The following is a 21,813-nucleotide window of genomic DNA, read 5'->3' as shown; positions in this document are numbered from 1 at the left end:
AACTCTCCATAGAAGCCATTATTTCTGTAACTCCTTAAAACTACATTTTCTTCTGCCTGGATCAAATATTGAGGTTCCAGCAACATTCCCACTGTTGTCTGTCCCAGATTCCAAACATAACACTGCTCTCAATGCTTTTCTGGACAACTCTAAGACCAGCTTTCCCCAACAGGGATGACGTGGGATTTCGATACATGTAAAAAGTAATGCCAGTGAAAATGTTTATTCATTAAGTGGACATTCACCACTCCTAAACTCCTTTGCACCAGCAGGCACCCAACCCCTTCCCCTGCTCATTCCCATCCGTGTTCCTGCAAGGGGAGCAGCTGCACCTGCACTTTCTCGGCGATGAGCCGGTCCAGCCAGCCCGTGTCGATGCGGTTCTGCTGGAAGCTCTCTGTCTCCAGCAGTTTAATCAAGTATTCCACAGTGGTTCTGAAGTCCCCTCGGATGGACAGCTCCTTCAGAGCCACCACCATGTTTCTGGAAGGGGAAAGAAGCCCTGTTATCTATCCCATACTAATGGTAGCAGGCAAGCTGGCAGCTCCAGACAGAAAAGCATCTGAAGGACAGAGCAGAAGAGCACAGGCACTGGAGCAGAATCCTGCAGGAATGTTTGGGAATGGGACATTGATTTCCTTCAGCCTGCTGCTGCTGTGAAGAAGAGCAGCTCAGTGGGATCAGGAGTTGCCCCTGCTATCTTCACCCAGACCCCTACCACGTGTCAGGGGTGTACAACAGACAGACAGACGTGGTGTCCACCCCACCCAGAGTGGAACTGGGGAAAGGCTCTGGATGAAAAACGTGGATGACAGGTCAGACAGGTCATCTGGCCTTAGGACCAGATGCTTTAAAATCCCACACCACAGAGGACACTCCATGGTTTACAAACCATCCTGAAGCGTTGGTAAGTCAGGTTAGCAATGTTTTTCCTGTTGGAAGCCTTCACCTGGATGCTTTAAAGAGGGACTTTCACACTGTGGTAGCTGTATCATACCCCAGCAGCAGGTGTACAGGGCAGGGATGAAACAGAAAGGAAAAAAAAAGAAAAAAAATTAAGCAAGAAGTGCAGAAATGTAGGTGCAACACAGTGGAATTGCAAAGCAAGACAGGATGAGAAGCCTGACCACGAAATGACAAACTAGATAAAGACAGGGAAATTTCTCTTAAAACTCCTAGAGGTAAGGAGCCTTGTTTTGCCATGGCACTTTGGATCAAAGAAGAAAAACCCAAGCGATTCCCAAGGCTCTCCCACATCTCTGACTTACGAGATGGCTTCTTCACGGTTCTCTCCCCAGGAGAAGCAGTGACCAAACTGGGAATCAGCAAATTCATGGAGGCCTCCTGCAGCAGCAACACTGAAATAGCCCCAGACGTTCTTATTGCTGCGGAAATTCAGCTCCTGAACCGTGCCAGAACTGGGCTTAAATCCCTGCAAAGACAGACAGACACTGCTCTACACCCTAAAGAAAAGGCGAATAATCCAGAATTAGGGTTCTGAAGGCTTTGAGAACCCCTCTTTGTGCTGTAAAACTAGTTCAGGCTGTGTCTAAGCAGAGTCTAAGTTAGGTAAGGGAAGAATCTTTTAAATTTCCTGCCAAAACTTGCAGCAGCAGCAGGGGCTGAGCCTGTAAAGCCCACGGTGAGCAGCAAGCACAGAAGTTGAAGGCTCACCTCGTCAGGATTCTCACTGGTGATCCGGGCAGCGATGACGTGGCCACGGGGACTGGGGACATGGGCTGAGTTCTCAAAATCAATGGTTGTGTCTCCCCATGGAGAAACTCCATACATCATTCGGATATCCTTGATCCTGTGCAGGGGGACCCCCATGGCAATCTAAGGAGGAAAAAAAAAGTATTCAAAAAACCCCACCACTAAGTTTCTCTCCTCACAGACTCGAACATTCCCATTTCCCAGGACAACTGAGCTCAGTGTAATATCCACCTTAAGCCCTTCAGCCAGTATTTTCCATTGACTGATTGAGGCTCCAGGGAAAGCTGACAGTGCCAGGTCAGCTGAGGATGGGCACGCATTAGGCCTGTTAAAAATATACTGAGGTCCCGGTGAGACAGAAGGGCCCTAATTGTTTATAGGAAACTGTGGAATTTTGCAATTAGAAACTGTGGGGAGAGTAACCTGCAGAACCAGCTGCAGGCTGCATCCTCATGCAGCAAAATCCCACTTGTCCTGTTCATTGGAGCCTTTCTATAGATAGAGTTCAAAAAGGAAGTAGAAAAGCACACAGAGCCTTAATGAGGTGCAAGGGGACTGTGGCATCCACCCACTGCTGCAAAGTTGGGGGCCAGGAGTTTGGGGGGACACACAAGGGACTGACAAGCCACAGCACATCCAACAGCAGCTCTCTACACGATCTCTGAGGGATGCCCTCGTGGCTTTGGGGGACTTGCTGAACCTACTGAAAGATGAGAAATTCAGATTTCTGTGCTCACCTGGAGCTGCGCTGCTGGCAGGTTGACATCTGCCACCATCTCCGTGCAGGGATGCTCCACCTGCAGGCGTGGGTTCAGCTCCAGGAAGTAGAAGCTGCCATCCTGGCTGTACAGGTACTCCACAGTGCCTGCACTCACGTATCCCACCATTTTGGCGAGCTTCACTGCACACTGGGACACGGGAAAAAGGAATATTTCATTGCCAGTTACCTGTGCTCTCTCTGTTCATCCACCACACCCACTTCAGATTTTTGCTGGCATTCTGAAGCATCCAAAAACTGCTCAGAGAAAAGTCCGTGGCACAGGAGTTTTGATTCCCAAGCCATTCAATTTACAGTTTACAGAAGGCAGAGTTTGAAGCAAATATTTGCAACACTCATCATTAGGCAACTCCTACAACTCCTGCAGCTTGCCTTTAATATGGTAACACACATTTAAAACACATTTCCCTCCCCTTTTTGGAGGGCACATAGCTTAGAAGGGAGCTCTGGGGAGACTCACTGTGGAAATGTGAGTGGCTGCCCACACTAAGCAGTTCGAGACACACAACCCTATATTGCTCCTTTAAAACATTCAACAATGCAAAACCCTGGGTGATGTAAAATAAAAATACAAAGCCCTGCCTGTCTCTGGAGCTCGGCCAGGGGAAGGGAAGCTGCAGAGCCACTCTCACCTGTTCCATGTGCTCAAACACTGCTGAGGTTGCAATAGAGGCTGGAGCTTCCTCGATGATCTTCTGGTGCCGGCGCTGCACGGAGCAGTCCCGGCCGAAGAGGGAGATGGCATTGCCATACTGGTCTGCCAGGATCTGCACCTCCAGGTGCCTGGACTGCTTGGCCAGCCTCATCACAAAGATGGGAGAGCCTGGGACTTCAGTTTGAACCTACAGCAGGGATAGAATGAACAGGCAGAGCATCTTTTGTAAGATCTATTATCGACAGAGTGTCTCAGAACCACCCAGCCCGAACATTTAGAACAAGGCAGCACCAACCAGTGGGAAAAGTCACCTGTCTGAACAGACTGGGGAAGTCATCTGCATTGTTAACTTTCCTGATTCCTTTCCCTCCTCCTCCTTCAGAAGCCTTGATCATGACAGGGTAGCCAACCTCCTCAGCAGCCTGGCAAAATGGGCAGAACAACAGGGTAAGTACAAAAAGGCAGCAGAATCCAGTGAAAGGATCATTATTTCCCCACTGATTCACATCCAAGCCTCCATGTCTGACTCTATTTAACAATCAATGGGATAGAAACCAAATATCCCAGCTGGAGAGGGTGCCTGTAGATGGAAAAATCAGCAGGGATTTTGTGATTACAGAGAACTCTGACCTCTCCGAGTGACCACAAAATCTTTTGTCAGTGCTTCAATGCCATTAAATCTACGAACTCACAGAAAAGCTTTTGTATAATACAGAAAATCATTAAGCTGGCAAACATGGAAAAGTCACACACTCCACTCCTGCTCTTCACAAAGAAAAACTCCCAATCCTGTATTGTGCCAGGAATATTTCTTATTCTAAAAATCTTCCTCAAGGAGAAACTTAAAAGACAGAGTCAAGTGTGAGGTTGTGGGTCTTTATTAAAAACACCTTCTTCCTGCACTGAACAAAAACTAGATGACAGCTTTTAATGCAACACAACTTTGGTCCCATACCGTGCCTCTGCCTGCTAATCCTCACCTAATTCTGCAGGCTGGGGCCAAAGACATGTGAATGATCACTTCCCAATTTCCAAGACCCAGCTCTGGGGCTGCAGTCTGGTTCCAGTTTGTGCTCCCATGAGGAGAAAGCTCAACCCAGCTCTCTGACCCCTCAAAGAGCTCCCCAGACCCACCCGCAGTCCATCGTCCGCGTCCTTCACGTAGCCCTTCTCGTAGAGCTCCTGAGGAACATTCAGGATTCGCTTCTGGAGATCATTTTCCTGCCAGTCCACTCGAAGACCTGAAACACAAACATCACCCTCTGAGCTCCTTGTGCTGCCAGGCTGTGAGAAGCCACGTGCAGGACAGGGGTGACAAAAGGAACCAGGCTGGGAGCACGTAGAGAAGGGAGAATGCAGAATGTAAACAGACATTCCTGATTTCTGGGGAGCAAGTGTTTTCATCCAACCCATTATCTCCTCCTCCATTTATCTGTGAGAAGCAGGTTATTTATAGTGTTTTGAAACTGCAGAGGGCTTCCAAGGAAGTAGAGAATGGGCTCCAAGACAACACAGAATCATGGAATGCTTTGGGTTGGAAGGGACTTTAAAGATCATCTTGTTCCAAGGCCCTGCCATGGAACCCTGCCCCTCTAATGGAACCTTCCATTAGAGCAGGAGTCTCCAAGCCCTGGGTGTACCAGGTGAGCCTGTGAGCATCAGCTGCACTCTAGGAAACAGCCTCTTCCATGTTTCCTCGCTTCTCCTCCCAACCCCTCCTCCCTGTCCTCCTCTGCGTGCTGCCAGCTTCTCCCACCATCTCCATGCTCATTCCTTCACTAATGGAATTGCTTCCAAGGCATCTCACTGGTGTGGTGGGCAAACAGCACTAATGTGAAACCCAGAACAGATGGAACATCTCCTGGAACACACTTTTGAGCACGGAGCTTCTTAAAAATTAGACATGTTGAAGGAAAAAAAGATTAGCATGATCTTGATAAACAATTTCCTTCTTACCACTGCCACTCCATGGAAGAGTTGGAATGCCAGCAGTCTGAGCCACGATGGAAGAAGCAATTTTATCTCCTAAAGCCCACATGGCTTGGCTGGGAGGACCTGCAAAGAGCAAAGACAATGCATGAGAGAGACACAAGGGATATCAGACATTAGGGCAATGTCCAGAAGTCTGATTCGGGAAGAACTCCACTCTTCCCATAAAACTGAACCCTCTTCAAATGAGAACAGGGACATTCAGCTTTGAATGAAAGCTGAATCAATCTTGAAACAATCTCGTTCAACAGGAATCTTTTCTGCCTTTTTATCTCAACATTAAAGGCTATTTTGGAGAACTTTCCCCTTCTTCCATACAAGAACTACTGCAAAGAACAGATAATCCATCTTGCACTGCAGACCATTCCTCATGGCTCTCTCTTGGACTCAGGATTTTCTACCTCCCTAAACAACCCCTCTTCAGACAAGGACTAGACATTACATGAGCAGTCCATCTCCTCACCCATGAAAGCAATCCCATTTTTGTGGAGAAGTTCTGGCAGTTTTGGGTTCTCTGATGCATGGCCCCAGCCAGCCCACACAGCCTGCAGGAGAAAAGAACACAGTTTGCTCTTTGTTTGAATAAAACAAGCAAGTGAGCAGAAACAGACACATGCAAACACTCCATGTCTTTTTTTTTCCTCACGGAAAACAGCCTCAGAACACCCAGGAGCCAGAGCAGCCTCTGAGCTACAGGGTGTGCTGAGCTAAAAGGATGACTTGCACCTTGCAGACGAGTGCAAGCAGGCTGCTGCAGCAACCTGCTGAGGAGGGGCTGGGTGTAGGGGAGTACAGAACCTCCCTGTCCTGCAGATATTCATCCTGGGACAGCCACTGCACTGTCACACGTTTTGCCTTTGGGTGCTAGTACAGGTCTGGAATTTCAGTTTCTTTGTCCTGCCTTGTTCCCCAGGCACAACTCCCTACTGAAGGAGAGAAGATTGCTCAGTGTCGGTGACACTTCTCACCTGCACTGGAATCCTCTTGGCAATATCGAGGATGAGCTCCACGTTTGCATAGTTGTTGTTGTTGGGTCCTCCTGGGACGGGCACGTAGTGATCTGCCATTTTAATGTACTCTGCAAACACAGAGGAAGTCCCATTTAGGCTGCAAATCTAACAACAGACTTGGTCTAAAATTCTCCTTTTCCCCAGGCTGAGCCCCCCCAGCCTGCTCCTCACAGGGCTGACTCTCTGGGAAGCGCTGATCTGCTCCAGAACATCCCATTACTGACAGATCAGGTGGACACTCCACTTCCTGCATCCCTAGGGCTGTGCAAGGAGGAGGCTGTGACCCTTCCCCAGCTCTCCAACTCACCTGCATTGGCTTTCAGGTCCTCAGGAGTGACCATGACCACGAACCTGATGGCTCTCTCATTGCGGAACATCTCGTAGGACCAGCGCCGGATGGACCTCATGCACTTCACTGCTGCAATGCCATTATTTGCTATCAGGACCTGGGTGCATTAGAAGCTAGGATGAAATAGAGTCTAAATAGCACAAAACAATAAACAATAACGAAAGCAGGTTTTTACCCCTGCAGACTCCTTGCCCAGTTTTGGGCTGTGCCGTTTCATCCAGTTCGTGGCCCATCTGTCAATTCAGAGAGCAGCTCTTGTTTCACCATAAAATTTTAATGTGTTATGCCTTGGTTGGATTAAAGAGCAGAAGGACTCAAATCAAATCATTATTTATTTTTAAATACATTTCTTAATGTTTTTCCAGTCTACTTTTGTTATATCAGTTTATAAATCCTTCTGCATCAGCAGAAGTGTTCTGGCTCGCTCACATTTTTTTCCTCACTACATTAAGCTAAAATAACACGATGTTTATTTATCACATAGAAAAAGGAAACACAATGATTCCAGGCAGAAATACAATTTCCAGGCTCAGGAATATCAGTAATTTGATACCTACAGTGTACAGCCTTACAGAGAGCCACGTCACAGCTCCGGAGAGGAGCTGTAATATGCTAAAAAAGGTCAGGAATTTACCTTTTCAATGACTTTATTCCCTCCAAAACGAGTAACAAATTCTGCTGGAGAAGCCACGGTGAAATCCCGCTGCACATCCACCTTCTTCCTGTCCCGGCCTTGCTTGACAAGGTGCAAACCAGACATGCTGGGCCTGAGGAAATGGGGGCAGACAGAAACAACCTGTCAGTGCAGCTGCACACCAGTAAAAGAAAGGTGTGAATAATTTGGAAGTTCTCTTTGACCACATTCCCCAAGCAGACAACCAGAATCCCTCCTTGCCTCCAGACCCACATGGCCTGGTCCTCAGTTTTACATGGATGACTCCTTTTGAACTACTTTTCAGTTATTTCCACGCAAAATCCAGGTTATCTGGAAAAATTCCAGCTATGCCACAATATAAATAGGTAAAAATACGTTGCTGCCCCATGCAGAACAACGATGCTCCACCAGATTGCTTTCAATCCATCTAGAGAAGCTGGAAACAGCAGTGATTTCTGGATTTGGCAAAACAAGCTCCAAAGATCAGACTCCGTAAGGAAATCCTCTTGGGAAGCACAGCAAATTTATCTGCAGGTGCAAATGAGAGACTCAGACTGGCTACGGAAATCATTTTCCAAGAGTTTTCCACTACCCAGTCTTCAATATCTTCCTCAAAAGCTCTGAGAGCCAGAGGACAAATTAATCACGTTACTCCCACTGCAAACACAGAAAGCCAATTTTGTGCCTGCCAAGACCAACCCCGTGTCCTGCCACAGCCCTTCTGTGTGGGAATGGCACAGTCACTTCCCCTCCTCCTGCTTCAGCTTCCACAGCAACAACACAGGGATAGATCACCCTTTGGCTTTGATTTGCTGAAGTTTACAAAGCTGAAACTGTGAGAGGAAATTCCACGGGAAAGCACAGAGCTGCTCCTCACCCCCAGTGTCTGCCATGGTGCAGCACGACTGGGAATTAATGAGACACTCTTGATTTCACAGGCCCTGAAGCTTTGCCTCTCTGCTCACCCCACAGCTTACTTGTTTTTCCTGTGTTTACTCTGCTTTCACTAAGTTTCTCTCCCCAGGAACACGGGGAAGCCCTTACCCTGCCACTGGCAGGATCACAGAACCCTTCTGTAGGAGTGAAGATTGGGAAGCTCAGCTCAGAGCTTTAGAAAGCCCCCAGAGCACCAAGGGGTCGGTGCCAGTCACTGGCAGATCTGTGCCCAGCAGCTCTCTGGGTGGAACCTCTGGCCTAATCAGCTGCTGAACGGCTGCTCCATTGAGTAATTCCACTGGGAAGTGGGATGGACGCAAAAATGGCTGGCGTAACTTAGAGAAGAGCAGGGAGCTGACAGCCAGAGGAAGGCAAAGAATAAGCTCTGTGTGCACAGGTTCACCCCCTTGTACTTTCCCTTCTTCCAGACATTGTCACTGAACTTAGAACGTGTCCCTGTGAGCAAAAGTTCACATGCTCCTGTGAGCTCAGCCTGGGAATACAAGGATAGGAGCCAATAGGCAAGAAGGAGAGCAAATGCGTAGTTAAGGTTGAATTTCTACTAAATTTGTGCATTTAGAAGGTCCAGAGTCTTCTTGGCAAGGAAGGAGCAGAGCCCAAGGAGTGAGAGAGGTTTATGCATTGCAGGTTTATTGAGAGCACTCTCAACAAAAAGAGGGAGATAAAAATCCTGAGGTGAGAATTTGTGAACATGTTTAAATATGAAGTGTCCCACCAAGAAGTTACTACACACAAAGATACTGCTACAGGCAAAATGTCAACAGAGCCTGAGATTCATCATCCAGAAAGCAACAAACACCTGTTTATAAACAAGTACAGTTTGATTTGTGAGCATACCAAGAACATTAAGCTTATTTATCAATAATCACAGGCTGCACATTGTACTCAAAACAGAAGAGTTGGGGGTTTTTTGCAGGGTAAAATGAGGTAGAAGCTGGGCAGCAAGGAAGACAGCACAGAGCTTTAAACAAAACAGAATAAATGCTGAGTTAGTGACTGTCATCCTTACCAACCACATGCTCACAGCTGCCACATTTTGTGATGGAGGAATTTTCAAAATGCCTTTCCATCCTTCAGAGCTCACAGTGGGTAGAAGTTGTGCAGAACCTCCAACTTGAACAACCCTGATCCCCCAGCTGAGCTGCATCCTGGCATCTTTGTCCAGAGGCTGCATGCACGGAGAGCCCACAGGCTCTGTGAGGCTCCAGAGGATAAAATGAACACCAAAAGCTCAGTGAGCATCTCCAGCACAGAGCCCAGGCAGGAGGAGACAGGCAGGTCTGTGATTCTTACCTTTGCAGCATGTGGTACCTCATCTCCTGACTCTGCTCTGCAGAATCCTCCATGCTGAGCGCAGGAATTAATGGATTTCAGGCTCCCTTACGGCTCCTCTCTGCAGTTGCAGCTCTTAGATTTTGCCAATTCTGCAGCTCAAGGAGAAGCTGCAAAGAGCCTCACGCGATTTCTCCTTCAAGCAGAGGCACTTCCTGACTGCCCCAAATCTCTTAACCTTTCTCCCTGGCTCCCCCCACGGCCGTGTCACCCTTCCCGTGACGCAGCAGGGAGGGGGACCAGCCTCCCTCCCGTCACTCGGAGGAGAGCAGATGATCAGGAGAGGGAGAGGAGCAGCCACAGGTTACGTAACGAGCTTTAACGCTGGCCCCGGCTGCACAGCGGCTGCTCCGAGCCGCGGGAACCCCGGGATGAGCTCCCGAACTGGGGGCACACTGGGAACGGGGTGCACAGCTCCCCACATCCTCCTCCAGCATCCACAGGGATGCAGCACCCACAGGGATTCTGCTCCAGCAGCAGGTGAGCACATCTCCAGCCGCGGGCTCTGCCAGGGCTCTGCGACCCCACGAATTCAGTCCATTTGTAGGATTTAATCTGGGGTTTTCAGGAGGGGTGGGGAGGTGACAGGGACAGCGTTTCCAGGGCTGCGGAGAGGAATGTCAGAGGCAGCTTGTGCAGGCATGCAGACACAGTGTGACAGAGCTGGCAGATCAAACCAGACACCAGCCTGGGAGCTGGGAGACCCTGGACACGTCACTTCAGTTTTCTGTGCCTGTTTCCCACCTATAAGATGGAGATGAGATCACTCCACGTGCTGGAAGAATAAATATCCTCACAAGCAAAGTGCTACAGCATGGCAGGGTCCAGTAACATCACTGGAGGAAGGAATAATGTTTACTCAGTACCAGAATAATGGAACATCCCGAGCTGGAAGGGACCCACAAGGATTATCAAAGTCCAGCTCCTGGCCCTGCACACACAAAGACATAAATTGCAAATTTGGGGGTAGAGACAGGATAAGGAAGGGCAGTGACTCCAGCAGTGCCCTGATGGTAAAACCTGTACCAGAACTAGGCACAGCAGCTGAAAATTTTTAAATTTGGGGATACTTGGGTCTGTCCTGGCATAGGGCCACAGCCAGGCAGCACAGCTTTGATTTGGGGCACAGAATCCCAAAATGCAGCCAGCCACGAGGGGATCACTCAAAAAAGGAACAAGTGTCCAGGGGAGAAGCACCACGTGAACCTGGTGACAGGAGGTAACCTCCCTGCGGGGCCAGGGGGCTGAGGCCAGGACAGGTGACATGGTGACACAGTAAGGGCAGCAGCAGGGCCATGTGCTGCCAGCTCCAGGCACATCCAGGGACCGGGAGGGAACAGGGACAGCAACACTCTGCCACACAAACCTCACCAGAGCCAAGAGATCCCAGGGAGAGAGCGGAGTTTAACAAACAGGAGCACCCCAACGTGATGGATCCGCCCCAGAACTCAATGCCTTCCACTTGCCAGCCTTTATTCCTCTTGGAAGAGCAACTCGAACTGCCCAATCATCAGGTACCCCACAAATCCCCCATTTAATTAATGCCTAAAAACCCCACCCGCAGCCCCCAATCCAAGCAGGTTCTGCCCATTGTGGCTGCAAGGAAACAAATCTACAGACAGCTTGATGCAGCACTGTTAAAAATATTCCCTGTGCCTTCCACCAGCTGAATCCACTGCTGTGAGATAAATGGCCACGATTTGCTGCTGGAGGAGCAAACCCAGAGGAGCAGCTTCGGCATTGGTTAAAAATACTCATTTCTGCCAGCTGAATTCGCTGCTGAGAAATCAATGGCCACGATTTGCTGCAGCATCCCTACAGAAATAAGCTCCACCAGGATGTGTCACTGACTCAGGGCTGCCCATCCAACACACACACGCTGCACAAAGCCCATTTCCTGCAGGCAGTGCTCCTCAAACCCCGCTACCCCAGGGAATCCACCCCCTCCTCGGCGCCCAGGCTGCTGTCAGACAAAGGGAAAGGCTGCACCTGCTCCTCTCTTGCAGCCTCCAAGGAAAAACCATTCCTTCGGGACACGTACCTGAGGCACATCCCAGCCAGGAGCCGGCACTGATCCCAGCACTGCCACATACCAGGGGCTCTGGGTGACGTCGCCGTGTATTCCAAAGGCAGGGATGCATGAGCTGCCTGGTGTGGAAGGCAGCCTGGAGCAGACTGCAGCACACACACACACACTCTCTCCCCAGAGAAAGGGCTGGGGATTGTTTCCCTCTGGATCTGGCCTGGGAAGGGTGTGGAAAGGGCAGCTCTCCCCATCCATTTGGGCTCTATGTTTTGTAAATACGATGAGAACACGTATTCGATCCGGGTGATAAGACTCAGGCAGCTGAAGCCTCCCTGAAATCTGCTCCACTTTTAGCTCTGCCCTTGCATCCTATTTCACAGGAAGGCAGAGGGAAGGAACAAGCAGAAATGCTGTCCAGCAAGGGATGCAGAATTCCACAGCTGGAATAAATGGTTCCCCATGCCTCAGGTAACAGGCACTGGAGTCAAAGACAGTTTTGCCCATGTTTTAAAGAGCCAGAATTGGCTTGAACACAGACTCTGTCAAAACCAGGGCTTCACCTAGAGATCAAAACAAATGAAACTTGACTCAGCTCTGAGAATGAATTGAGCCTCAAGATTTCAGGAAATTAAATACAGGATGCAGCACAGAAAAAAACCAGCCCTCTCTGGTAGATAACTTCTGTTCCATGCTAACACAGAATTCCAGCATCAGTCCAGGCAGGTCCTTGGCCTAAAGCAGGAATTTTTACAGAGCCCCAGTGGTTTGCCAGGATTCCTCCCAAATAACCAAGTGTCAACAGTTTTCCAGGCATTCCTTTTGCTAACCACACACCTGGCTGTTTCTCTGCCGTGCCGGATGCATTCGGAATTGGACTGTTCTCAGGGTTCACCACCCAAATCACTGAGGTTCCTTCCAAGTGCAAAAGCAACACCCTGACACTCAAAATACCCAGTGAACCCAAACATCAGTCCAAATAAACAGCCAAGTTTAAATCAAATTGATATCCATACTCCAGTTCCTAAACCCACAAAGTACCGAGAGAGCTTTACTTTTACATCCTCGTGAAGTACAAAATTCCACGCGTTCCTGGAGCAGCAACCAGCCCCACACTCTCCAGGTCAAGCCCTGGCACCAAGATAAAAGTGAACAACAACAACAACAATAGCACAAGATAGTTCTGCACCAGAGAGTGGAGCAGAGTTGAAGTCCCTGGCAGGGAGCCCTGCCGTGCTCTTTGACAAAGTTCAAGCGTTGAACAGATCTGATCTGCAGGAACATGAGAATGGACCTTTTTAAACCAGAGTTAGGGGGTAGGTGGGGGAGTTTCACATTAAATTTACCCAAAGTAAGAGATTTGTTATCTTTCAGTTAAAAGGATGTGGGAGACATTGTCACGCTGTGTTATCTCAACCAGGGAATCTCTGCAAAATCTCCCAACAAATGACCGAATTTAGAGAGGACTTTTCCTCTGTTAACTGGGGTTAAAAGGAGTGAAACAACACCAAAATAAGAATACAGCTTCTGAGAGGTATGCAGAGGAGAAATCTTTACAGTGTGTTCGTTCAGGAAGCAGAGCAGCTTTCAGAGACGGAAGGAGCTGGAATTCCCACTCATGCACAGCCATGAGTCCAAACCACCTCCTCTTCTTTCAACAGAGAGAGGAGGAAACTAACTTTTCCCTCCAGGTGGACGAAGTTCCTGGCCTTAAGCAGAAGGAGGGCAGGTTTAGATTAGAAATCAGGCAGAAATTCTTCCCTGTGAGGGTGCTGGGGGCCTGGCACAGGGTGCCCAGAGAAGCTGTGGCTGCCGCATCCCTGGAAGCGTCCGAGGCCAGGTTGGGATAGAGAAAGGTGTTCCTTCCACACAAATCACCCTACACAGAACCCTCAGCAGCAGAGGCAGAGCCAGAGGAGGATCAGGCCCCACAGCAGGACCCTGCAGACAGCCTGGAGCAGCAAGGACTCCATGCAGCAAAGGAGAAATCCTTTGTGGAGCAGCCCCAGAGGCGGCAGCAGCCCTGCAGACTCCACAGCACATTTGTACCTCCCTGCCCACAGCTGGGGTGAAACCACAGCAGCACCAATGATTTCACAGGATCAATGCTGCACAGTGCAACCTCCCAGCCACAAACTGCTGGGCTGGAAAGGAGTTTTTTTAGATTCAGAAGAGGCTCAAAAGGATCTTTCATTACGTTCAGGACTCTATGCAGTCACTCTAGGGCTGGTTTCTAAGCAGGCATCTTGTCCCAGTGCCAGGCTGGGCACACTCAACCACTACTGTCCAAGCTAAAATTGAGGCATTTGTCCAAATTTCCTTTAGTAGATGATTAGTTCTGCTTAAGCATCTCCATAACTTACTGAGACAACGCACTGAGAAGTCCAACCAGTGTTAGGAGCAAAGGGATAAACTCTGTGGGCTTCATATGAGATAACAGCTGAACTCCATCCAAAAATTTGGCTTTCAGCTGATACAAGTGGATTGTCAGGTGACTCTGTACACCCATGTCATTGCTTATGAAACCAGAGCCCTGATGTACAAATACCAGAAGACATCCAGGTTTTGTTCTATTTTAAACAAGAATTTGATACAAGATACCGTCTTGGAAGCTAGAAATTAAATTTAGCAGTAATCAAGAACAATTTATTAAACAAAACAGACGGGCCCAAAGTACTTTCCAAGTGGAATTTAGGGAGGAGTTACTGAATCCACCACCAAAACTTCAGAAAGGGGCATAGCAACTCTTTAACAGCTCACGACAATAGGAGGAAAACTGTATCCTAGCGGGACTGGTTGGAAGTGCTGATGGAAACTTTTGAACCCAGAGACAACACAGACAATAAAAAGGAAAAAATGGCATGCTTGGTTTTATTATTAAAGGTGCAAAATGCAGCAAAGACCCTCTGAACACCCACTCTGTGTGGTTACTGTCCCCACACACCAGTTTTTAAGCGCCGATGTTCCACACAGCAATTCAAGGTTCATTCTCAGAGCGTGGCTTTCTCAACCCTCCAGAGCAGCAGCCAGCTGGCACAGCTGAAGGGTCTCCATGGATCTCCAGCAGCAGGAGAGCCCATAGTGCATAACCTGTCCCAGCAAGAGTGTTTTTACCAAGAGCATAAACACCTCACAAGATCGATAAGGTGCCCTCACAAACCCTTTGGCAGCTGAGTAAATCCTGCGTTTTAATCGTAATTGTTCCCTGAGAACTGCTCTGCAGCAAAGCCCCTCACCTCAAACACGAGCCATCTCTGTTTTTATCCTGTGGGAAAATAACCAGCAAACAGAAAGATTTTTGGCAACTTCTTCCAAAAGATATGCTCCCTTGGACCTGCACCTTGTGTGACCCGCTGGCCAAAGTGTACAGAGCTCCCTGCGAATTCACCTTCATCACTTCACCAAGTGTGGTACCTTTGTGATCACCAAAAGGAAGCTGGAAGCAAGACACCTCTGTTCCATTAACTGACTGTCACAGAGTGACTCCAGGCAAGTTGTTGAACTTGTCTTTGCTGTTGTCTTTGTCTCAGTTTCTCCATCTGTAAACATGATTTAGAAATCTTCTGATGAAAGGGACAACCATCCTGAAAAGTATTTCAATTCATCTGAGTTTATCTTAGAAAAACAGCCTATAATGCTGTAACTTTTTTATTTGAATTGGCATTTCTCTCCAATTTAACTCAAAAGTCAAGTGCTCCCCAAAGTGACTGCCAAAGTAAGCAGGTTACAACAGAGGTGCCCAAGGTTGCACACCTATTGCACTGAGGTTCTCTGGTGCCAGGCACTGTCCTGGAAGTTTCTTGCTCTGCTGTTGTCCATTCATACACTCGTGGTTAGGTGCTCATCCAATTTCTTCTGTTCCTAATATATAGTTACAGTTTCCTGCTTCAAAATTACCTTTTGTGCTGCCAAACCATGACAACTGGCAGGCTCTGGAAAGGTAACCCTCTGTAAATTTGCTTTAAGGTTTTACATCAGTTGTGCAAGTGCCAGCTGGCTGAACATGCCCAGCAGCCTGACCATGACAGCGCTGTCAAGTACAGACCAGCGTCCCCCTTCTGCCCCAACCTGAGGGGTTTGGTTCTGTGTGTTCTCAGAGGCTTCTCCCTGAAGGGGGAAGGGAACCACCAAAAAAAGGAGAGATTACAATTCCTTAATCTGCACAAGCAAAGAAACCAGTAAAACACAACAACAAGGATTAGCTGGTTGTGTAAATATCTACTGCTGGTCAGTAAATCTTTCTGCAATCAAGCATTCCTTCAAAAGCAACAAAGCAAAGGTAGTGGGGGATCATCCAGTAGAAACTGGAGTGGGATTTACACTGTCCTGGGTGTTCCTGGAAAGGGTTGGCACAGGCAGAAAGAGCAGACCTCCTGGAATAGGGCAAACAAATGAAGGACACGTGGGAGAGTGACTGACCAAGAAGCTGTGATCTGTACGTGAAAAGTGCCCAGAGTACAACAGGAAAATCCAACAGGCACATCCCACGAGTGGAATGCAAATCTGCAACACCTAAAAATAAAGGAGCCTTTCAACAAGGAAATACCACGACCTCCAAAGCCCAACTCACGGCTCATTCACAAAGAATCAGGAGTGGGGCAGCCCTGAGACCAACCCTGAGCTCAACCCTGAGCTCAGGCAGCAGCAATCACATTGAATCTTGCCTTATCACCACATTGCAGGACTCCAATCTTTACTACAACCACCACAATTTTCTCTGTCCAAACCAAAAAAATTCCAGTATGGAGCCATTGATCCTACCCACTGCCAATTCTTTGGCTACATTTAAAGCAGCAAATCCCATGCAAAGACAAAACAAGCAAATATTGTTCTTGCTCTCAACAAACAGGGCCCAAAAAAAACACACACAAGTGAAAACTTTAAAGATCTCAGTGAAGACATTTCCATTCTCTGAAAGCCAGGACAACACAGACAGTACAGGCAAGCTGCTTAAGGAATTTAGGCACAAGTATTTCATTAAAACCACAGGAAAACTGAAGGGTTTGATACAGATAAACATACAAGAGGTCATTAGAAACAGAATGCTGCAGCGTGTCTTGGCACAACAAACAACATTTGAAGCCAAACACGGGTATAAAGCTGAACCTTTGGATTATCTTTGGAAATGACAGGGTAGAAAGATTGGAGAACTACTTATCCATACCTCATATGGCTGGCCAGGCCATCCTGAGCGTTTGGAAGTCCGAGGTCTGAGAGGGAATCGGAGCAGACGGACACAGGGGACAAAGACCTCTCCTTCTCCTCCAGCAGATCAAGTTTCACCAAGGAGCTGGTCTCATCTTCCGAGTTATCCTCTGACACGGAGCCAATAATGAAGCGGGAGTGAGCGTTCACATCCAGGGCTTTATCAGCTGGGGGAGACTCCTCCATGGCTCCCACAAACTGGGCTCTCAACACTGGAAGGGGAAAAAGAAAGGGGAAAACCAGACCTGAGGTGAATACCTGCCCTTGGAGGACAAAGAGGAGGACAAAGCAAGGTTCACTGGTGGGAAATGCAACGTTAAAAGGTCAGAGCTGAACCCTGAGTCCGGGATCAAAAACAGTTCTGCTCTAAGCATTTACTTCTCTGTTGGCACAAGGACTCTGAGATCCACAACCTGCAGAACCTCCCACCTTACACAAAGCTGCAGGAGTCACTTAAAGGAAAAAAAAAACCACTAAAAAAAGCCCATACACCAGACCCAAAACCTATAGACAAAGGCAGGGAACTCTGAGTATCAAAAATCGTAGGATCAGAGAATCCCTGACTGGTTTGGGTTGGAAGGGACCTTAAATCTCATCTCATCCCACCCCCTGCTATAGGCAAGGACACCTTCCACTAGACCATGTTGCTCCTGGCCTTGGACACTTCCAGGGATGGGTTTGAGCATTCCAGTATTCCAGCAGGGAATTAAAGCATTTTCTTCAAAATTAAAAAAATAATTACAACTGAGAAAGAGCCATGAGAGATGTGGAAAACAAAGGAACACCCCACAGCACTAAGGTGGGATGGGGAATAAACATTTGATACCCCCTGCTCTGCCCAGCTTTTCTGCATTTATACGACAACTACACCCAGCTGGAAACACATCATTAGGAAATGAGAAATGCACTGACCTCTTGTTATCCGTGCAATCTGAGCAGTCAGCCACCTCCAAAACGAACTGGAAAAGAAAAGAATTAGGAAGCAAACATTAGTGTTATAATGAAGCATATTCCATGTGTGTTTTCCTGTTTATACCACCAAAACCGTCCTGAAAAAACCACAGGCACACCAAGGACTGGTTCACTTGCTCCAGGTACAGATTAGCCCAGGAGCTGAACCTGCAGTGCCCAAGTCCAGCTGTGGCACCTCCTGCTGGTCCGTCCTTCTGGAATCTTCCGAGAGACCTGACCGTCCCACCTGCCAGTTTTGTTTCTAAAAGGAACAACGGGTTGTGCCAGCACTATCCACTCATATCAAACCTTTTCTGTCAGCTTCTGCACCTGATTCCAGCCAAGTCCCAAGGAGTAAATCCCAGTGAAAACCTCATCAGCCCTGCTAATCACAGCCACATTACACCAAGCACAAGGACACAGCACAATCAGCTCGACAGGAACACAACGGCTCTCGAGCAGCACAAAAACCTGGCCCGTGGTGTCACACAAATGGGACATGATGGTGCCTTTAATGCCCAGACAAGCATTTATAGCCAGAGCAACCCCTAAACACCACGCTCCTGCTTTCCATCAGTAACCGAGAATTAAAAACTCATCCAACTGGCTCATGCACTTTTGCCATGAATGTACTTGACTGAATTATTTAGATCAAATCCTGTGTTGACATCACTCCTCCCACAAACTCCAGTTGCCCTGGGGCCACGGGCACTTCACTTGACAGAGGCATCATTAACCATTTTATAACTGAAGAGACCCAAATATCTGTCTGACATGGACATTAAAAGCATTAAAAAACCCTTTTTTGAGGGTAGAGATGAGAAGAAGGGGAAGCATGACCAGGAAGTCTCCCTGTCCACCTGTGATGTGCAAACTAAACCATGCAGGGAGACTTCTTCACCTGAGGTTGCTCAGATGGCACAAACCGAATTTTGTTTGTGCACGTGAAGATGCAGACAGTATTTACGTGTATATTTATCCTGGCATCAGATCACTCCTAAAGATTTTCATCCAGACAGATTTACTGCTGGCACAATCACCAGTGCCGAAGAGGCTGGGATGCAGCCAAACTAACTTCAACCCCGCTTCACTGAAGAAAAACCTTCTCTAATTTCAATAACTAATATATTAATATGCAAGTTTCAAGGCCTTTTTTTTTTTTTTTTTTGGAAGCAGAGGAACAGGAAGCGAAGTGTTTCACTCAAGTGTTCCATGAGAAACCATCCACCTAAGGCCACGCACTGCCACACTCACACAACTTAACTCCAACACCTTGTTTGTCCAATTCAGTTCCAAAAAAATCAGTTGTTATCCATGAAACCCCACTCAGATCCATTTCCCAAGGCACTTCCAAGCCCTGGGAGCCCAGTCCCACAGCCAGGAGTTCCGCTGGGTTGTGCAATCAGCGTTGAGCTGAGCGATAAGCTCGGCTTGTTCTCAGCACACCGAGAGTCCTCGTTCATATTTAAATTAATTTCAGCATTGTCTGGGGCTAAATTACACAGGGACTTTCTCAGAGATCCCCTCACTGGAGCCTCTGGATTTCAATGCTGTGAATGGAATGGACAAGGCCGTACACTGGTATACTGTATATATAGAAATATAAAGGTAAATTTTACATATATATAGCTATAGAGGTGAATTATATATAAATATAGAGGTGTATTACATACACAAAAACACACTTATATTATCTATACAAGTATAGAGGTATATTTTATATATACAAATACAGGTATATTTTATATATACAAATTTGTATATATATGTTATATATACAAATAAAGGGCTATGTTATATGTATACAAATAGAGAAGTATATCACATATATACAAATAAAGGTGTATATTATACCTATGCACCTTGCATATTGTATTGGCTCTCTGAAATGCAGCTGCCACAGTTCCATTTTTATACAAGCACCCTGAATTCAGCTGAGCACCAAGACAAGTTTCTGTGCCACAAACAACTGCACAACTGTTTGTCTTAATAATAATGCTGAACTAGACCCTAAAACCCAAAATTATCCAGATCCTCAGCTATGCACAGCCCCTACACTCTCTTCTGCAGGTGCCAACAGCCTGTCAAACAGGTAACTTCTGCAGAGACTGAGAAGAACCTGGAGTTTATGGAAGGATGAGGATTGAGAGCTCGATCCTGTAAAGATGTAAGGACAGGTAACAGCACTGAGCCTGCTCAGCTGCAGAAATACATTTAGGCACAGCTGGATCTACACAGACTGAGCCTTGCTGTGCTCCCTTCTCCCGGGGAAATCAGCTCCAGCTCCCAGCTCTGCAGCTATCCAGGCATTTAACGCCCAAATTGTGTCCGTGCTACGAGCAATGAAAACTCCGCAACCCAGACTCAGAAGGTGCCGTGTCTGGTTTTGCCTGAGGAGAAGCAAACCCCACATCACTCCTCCACAGCTCTGCTGCTACCATTAGTCACATCTTTGGCTTGACAGTGCAATGCACTTGTAAGAACACCAGACTTTAGAAGTTTTATCACAGCTTCACTTTAAAATCACTATTAATATTGTAAGATATGCCCAGGCATGAAACTTGGACAATGACAGCTGGAAATTAAGGTTTCTTATTTTTCTCTAAACCACCCTGTTCCAAAGACAAATCCACAACTGAAGAGAACATCAGTATTTCAGTGGGCTCTTTCAAAGAACAGAGTAACACTTCTACAACATTGCTATGGCATATAAAAAGGAAATCAATAAAACTAGTTGTATTCAAATGTCTCCTGATTAAAGCCCAGGGAGCTGTGGCATTGCTGATCAACATGAATCACTTTAAAATGACGAAATGGATTTGTGCTCTCACAGCCCTACCTGGAGGAACACAGAAAACAACGGAGCAAAAAAGGTAAAACCAAATTAAAACAGTCGCTTCTCTTGAACATGAAACAATCAGCAGCGTGCTCACCTATACCAGGGCTGGGGGGGGAAGTTCCAGGTCGGGAGAGGGTGAAGTGATGGTTCCTGCTCTGGACACCCCTTCGTGGCTCCCTGGCCGCGCTGTTTTAATGCCCCCACACAAGCGCTGAGCCCGGCTCGGTGCCAGCTCCACCTGAGCCTGCCTCCTGGTTAATCATTGGGCATTGCTTCACTCCCAGCCCAAAACGGCCTCAGCACACACCAAACACCCTGAGAGCTTCCGTAGGGAAGGCTCCTCACAAACTCCGCGTCCCCTGCGCGCTACTGGGGGCAGTTTGGGCTCCACCGTACGAGAAAGATCCAAAGCTGGTGGAGAGTGTCCCAAGGAGGGACACGAGGATGGTGAAGGGTCTGGAGGGGCCTCTCGAGGAGCAGCTGAGGGCACTTGGTTTGTTCAGCTGGAGGACACTGAGGGGACACTCACCGGGGGCTGCAGCTCCAAATTCTGCTCCCTGTGACAGGACAGGACCTGAAGGAACAGCTGGAGCTGTGCCAGGGCAGGGTTAGGCTGGATATTAGGAGAAAAACAACTACCTAGAACTTTCCACCTGTGGATGCAGAATCACGGGATATCTGAGTTGGAAGGGACCCCCAGCATCATCCAGTCCAGCCCCTGGCCCTGCCAGACACCCCAAAAATCCCACCCTGGGCATCCCTGGCAGCGCTGTCCCAACGCTTGAGGGGGCCGTGCCCATTCCCTGGGGAGCCTGGACAGTCCCCAGCACCCTCTGGGGAAAAACTGTTTCCTATTATCCAGGCTAAACCTCTGTAGAGACCAAAATAAGAGCCTGTATTTACAGCTATCCCAGTTTGCTAAAACACTCGAGACTGTCTAAATCCCACTGTCTTTGAGAGAATTTGGCATCACTTAAACAGCTTGCTGAATATTTCCTGCCTGCTAAACTGGAACAGACTCCACTCACGCTTTGGGTACTTTCTAACACAGTACTTCTTATTTTAAACTTTTTAAAGAATATTTAAGAGAAGGGTGAGGCAAGAGCAACAATTTGGTTTGCTCTGCCAATTTGCTTTTAAAACTTCACTGGTTTTGAGCATCCCAGGGCTGCTCTCAGCCCCTCGGCAGAACCAGATCCAAACTCTTCCCCAGGATCCTGAAATCCCCCCAGGGATGGCAGAAGAATGAGATGGAGGAAGGATGCCCGGGGCTCCAGCCCCGGAGCTGCAGCCCCCGGGGGGGCTCGGTGCCGGACTCGCCGCCGCCCACGTGTTGTTCCAGGGTGCGGGGGGACCG

General features: G+C 47.9%; 1 protein-coding gene across 1 annotated transcript in view; it reads right to left on the bottom strand.

Annotated features, from left to right (window-relative positions):
- Positions 1-17,625, bottom strand: part of ACACA (acetyl-CoA carboxylase alpha) — a 96,645-nt gene extending 79,020 nt beyond the window's left edge. Inside the window, exons 1-14 of the mRNA XM_017730878.1 lie at positions 17,579-17,625; positions 16,626-16,878; positions 7,129-7,261; positions 6,453-6,591; positions 6,104-6,213; positions 5,599-5,680; positions 5,103-5,201; positions 4,281-4,387; positions 3,458-3,568; positions 3,124-3,333; positions 2,451-2,621; positions 1,675-1,836; positions 1,269-1,432; positions 333-483 (exon numbers count right to left, since the gene is read on the bottom strand). Coding sequence (XP_017586367.1) covers positions 333-483; positions 1,269-1,432; positions 1,675-1,836; positions 2,451-2,621; positions 3,124-3,333; positions 3,458-3,568; positions 4,281-4,387; positions 5,103-5,201; positions 5,599-5,680; positions 6,104-6,213; positions 6,453-6,591; positions 7,129-7,261; positions 16,626-16,852 — 1,866 coding nt within the window. The 5' untranslated portion in view covers positions 16,853-16,878; positions 17,579-17,625. The remainder of the gene's footprint in view (positions 1-332; positions 484-1,268; positions 1,433-1,674; positions 1,837-2,450; positions 2,622-3,123; positions 3,334-3,457; positions 3,569-4,280; positions 4,388-5,102; positions 5,202-5,598; positions 5,681-6,103; positions 6,214-6,452; positions 6,592-7,128; positions 7,262-16,625; positions 16,879-17,578) is intronic.
- Between the last annotated feature and the right edge of the window lie 4,188 nt (positions 17,626-21,813).

Source organism: Corvus brachyrhynchos, unplaced genomic scaffold (assembly GCF_000691975.1).
Source record: "Corvus brachyrhynchos isolate BGI_N302 unplaced genomic scaffold, ASM69197v1 scaffold283, whole genome shotgun sequence".
NCBI classification, from domain to species: domain Eukaryota; kingdom Metazoa; phylum Chordata; class Aves; order Passeriformes; family Corvidae; genus Corvus; species Corvus brachyrhynchos.
This window is presented reverse-complemented; position numbering and strand designations above follow the sequence as displayed.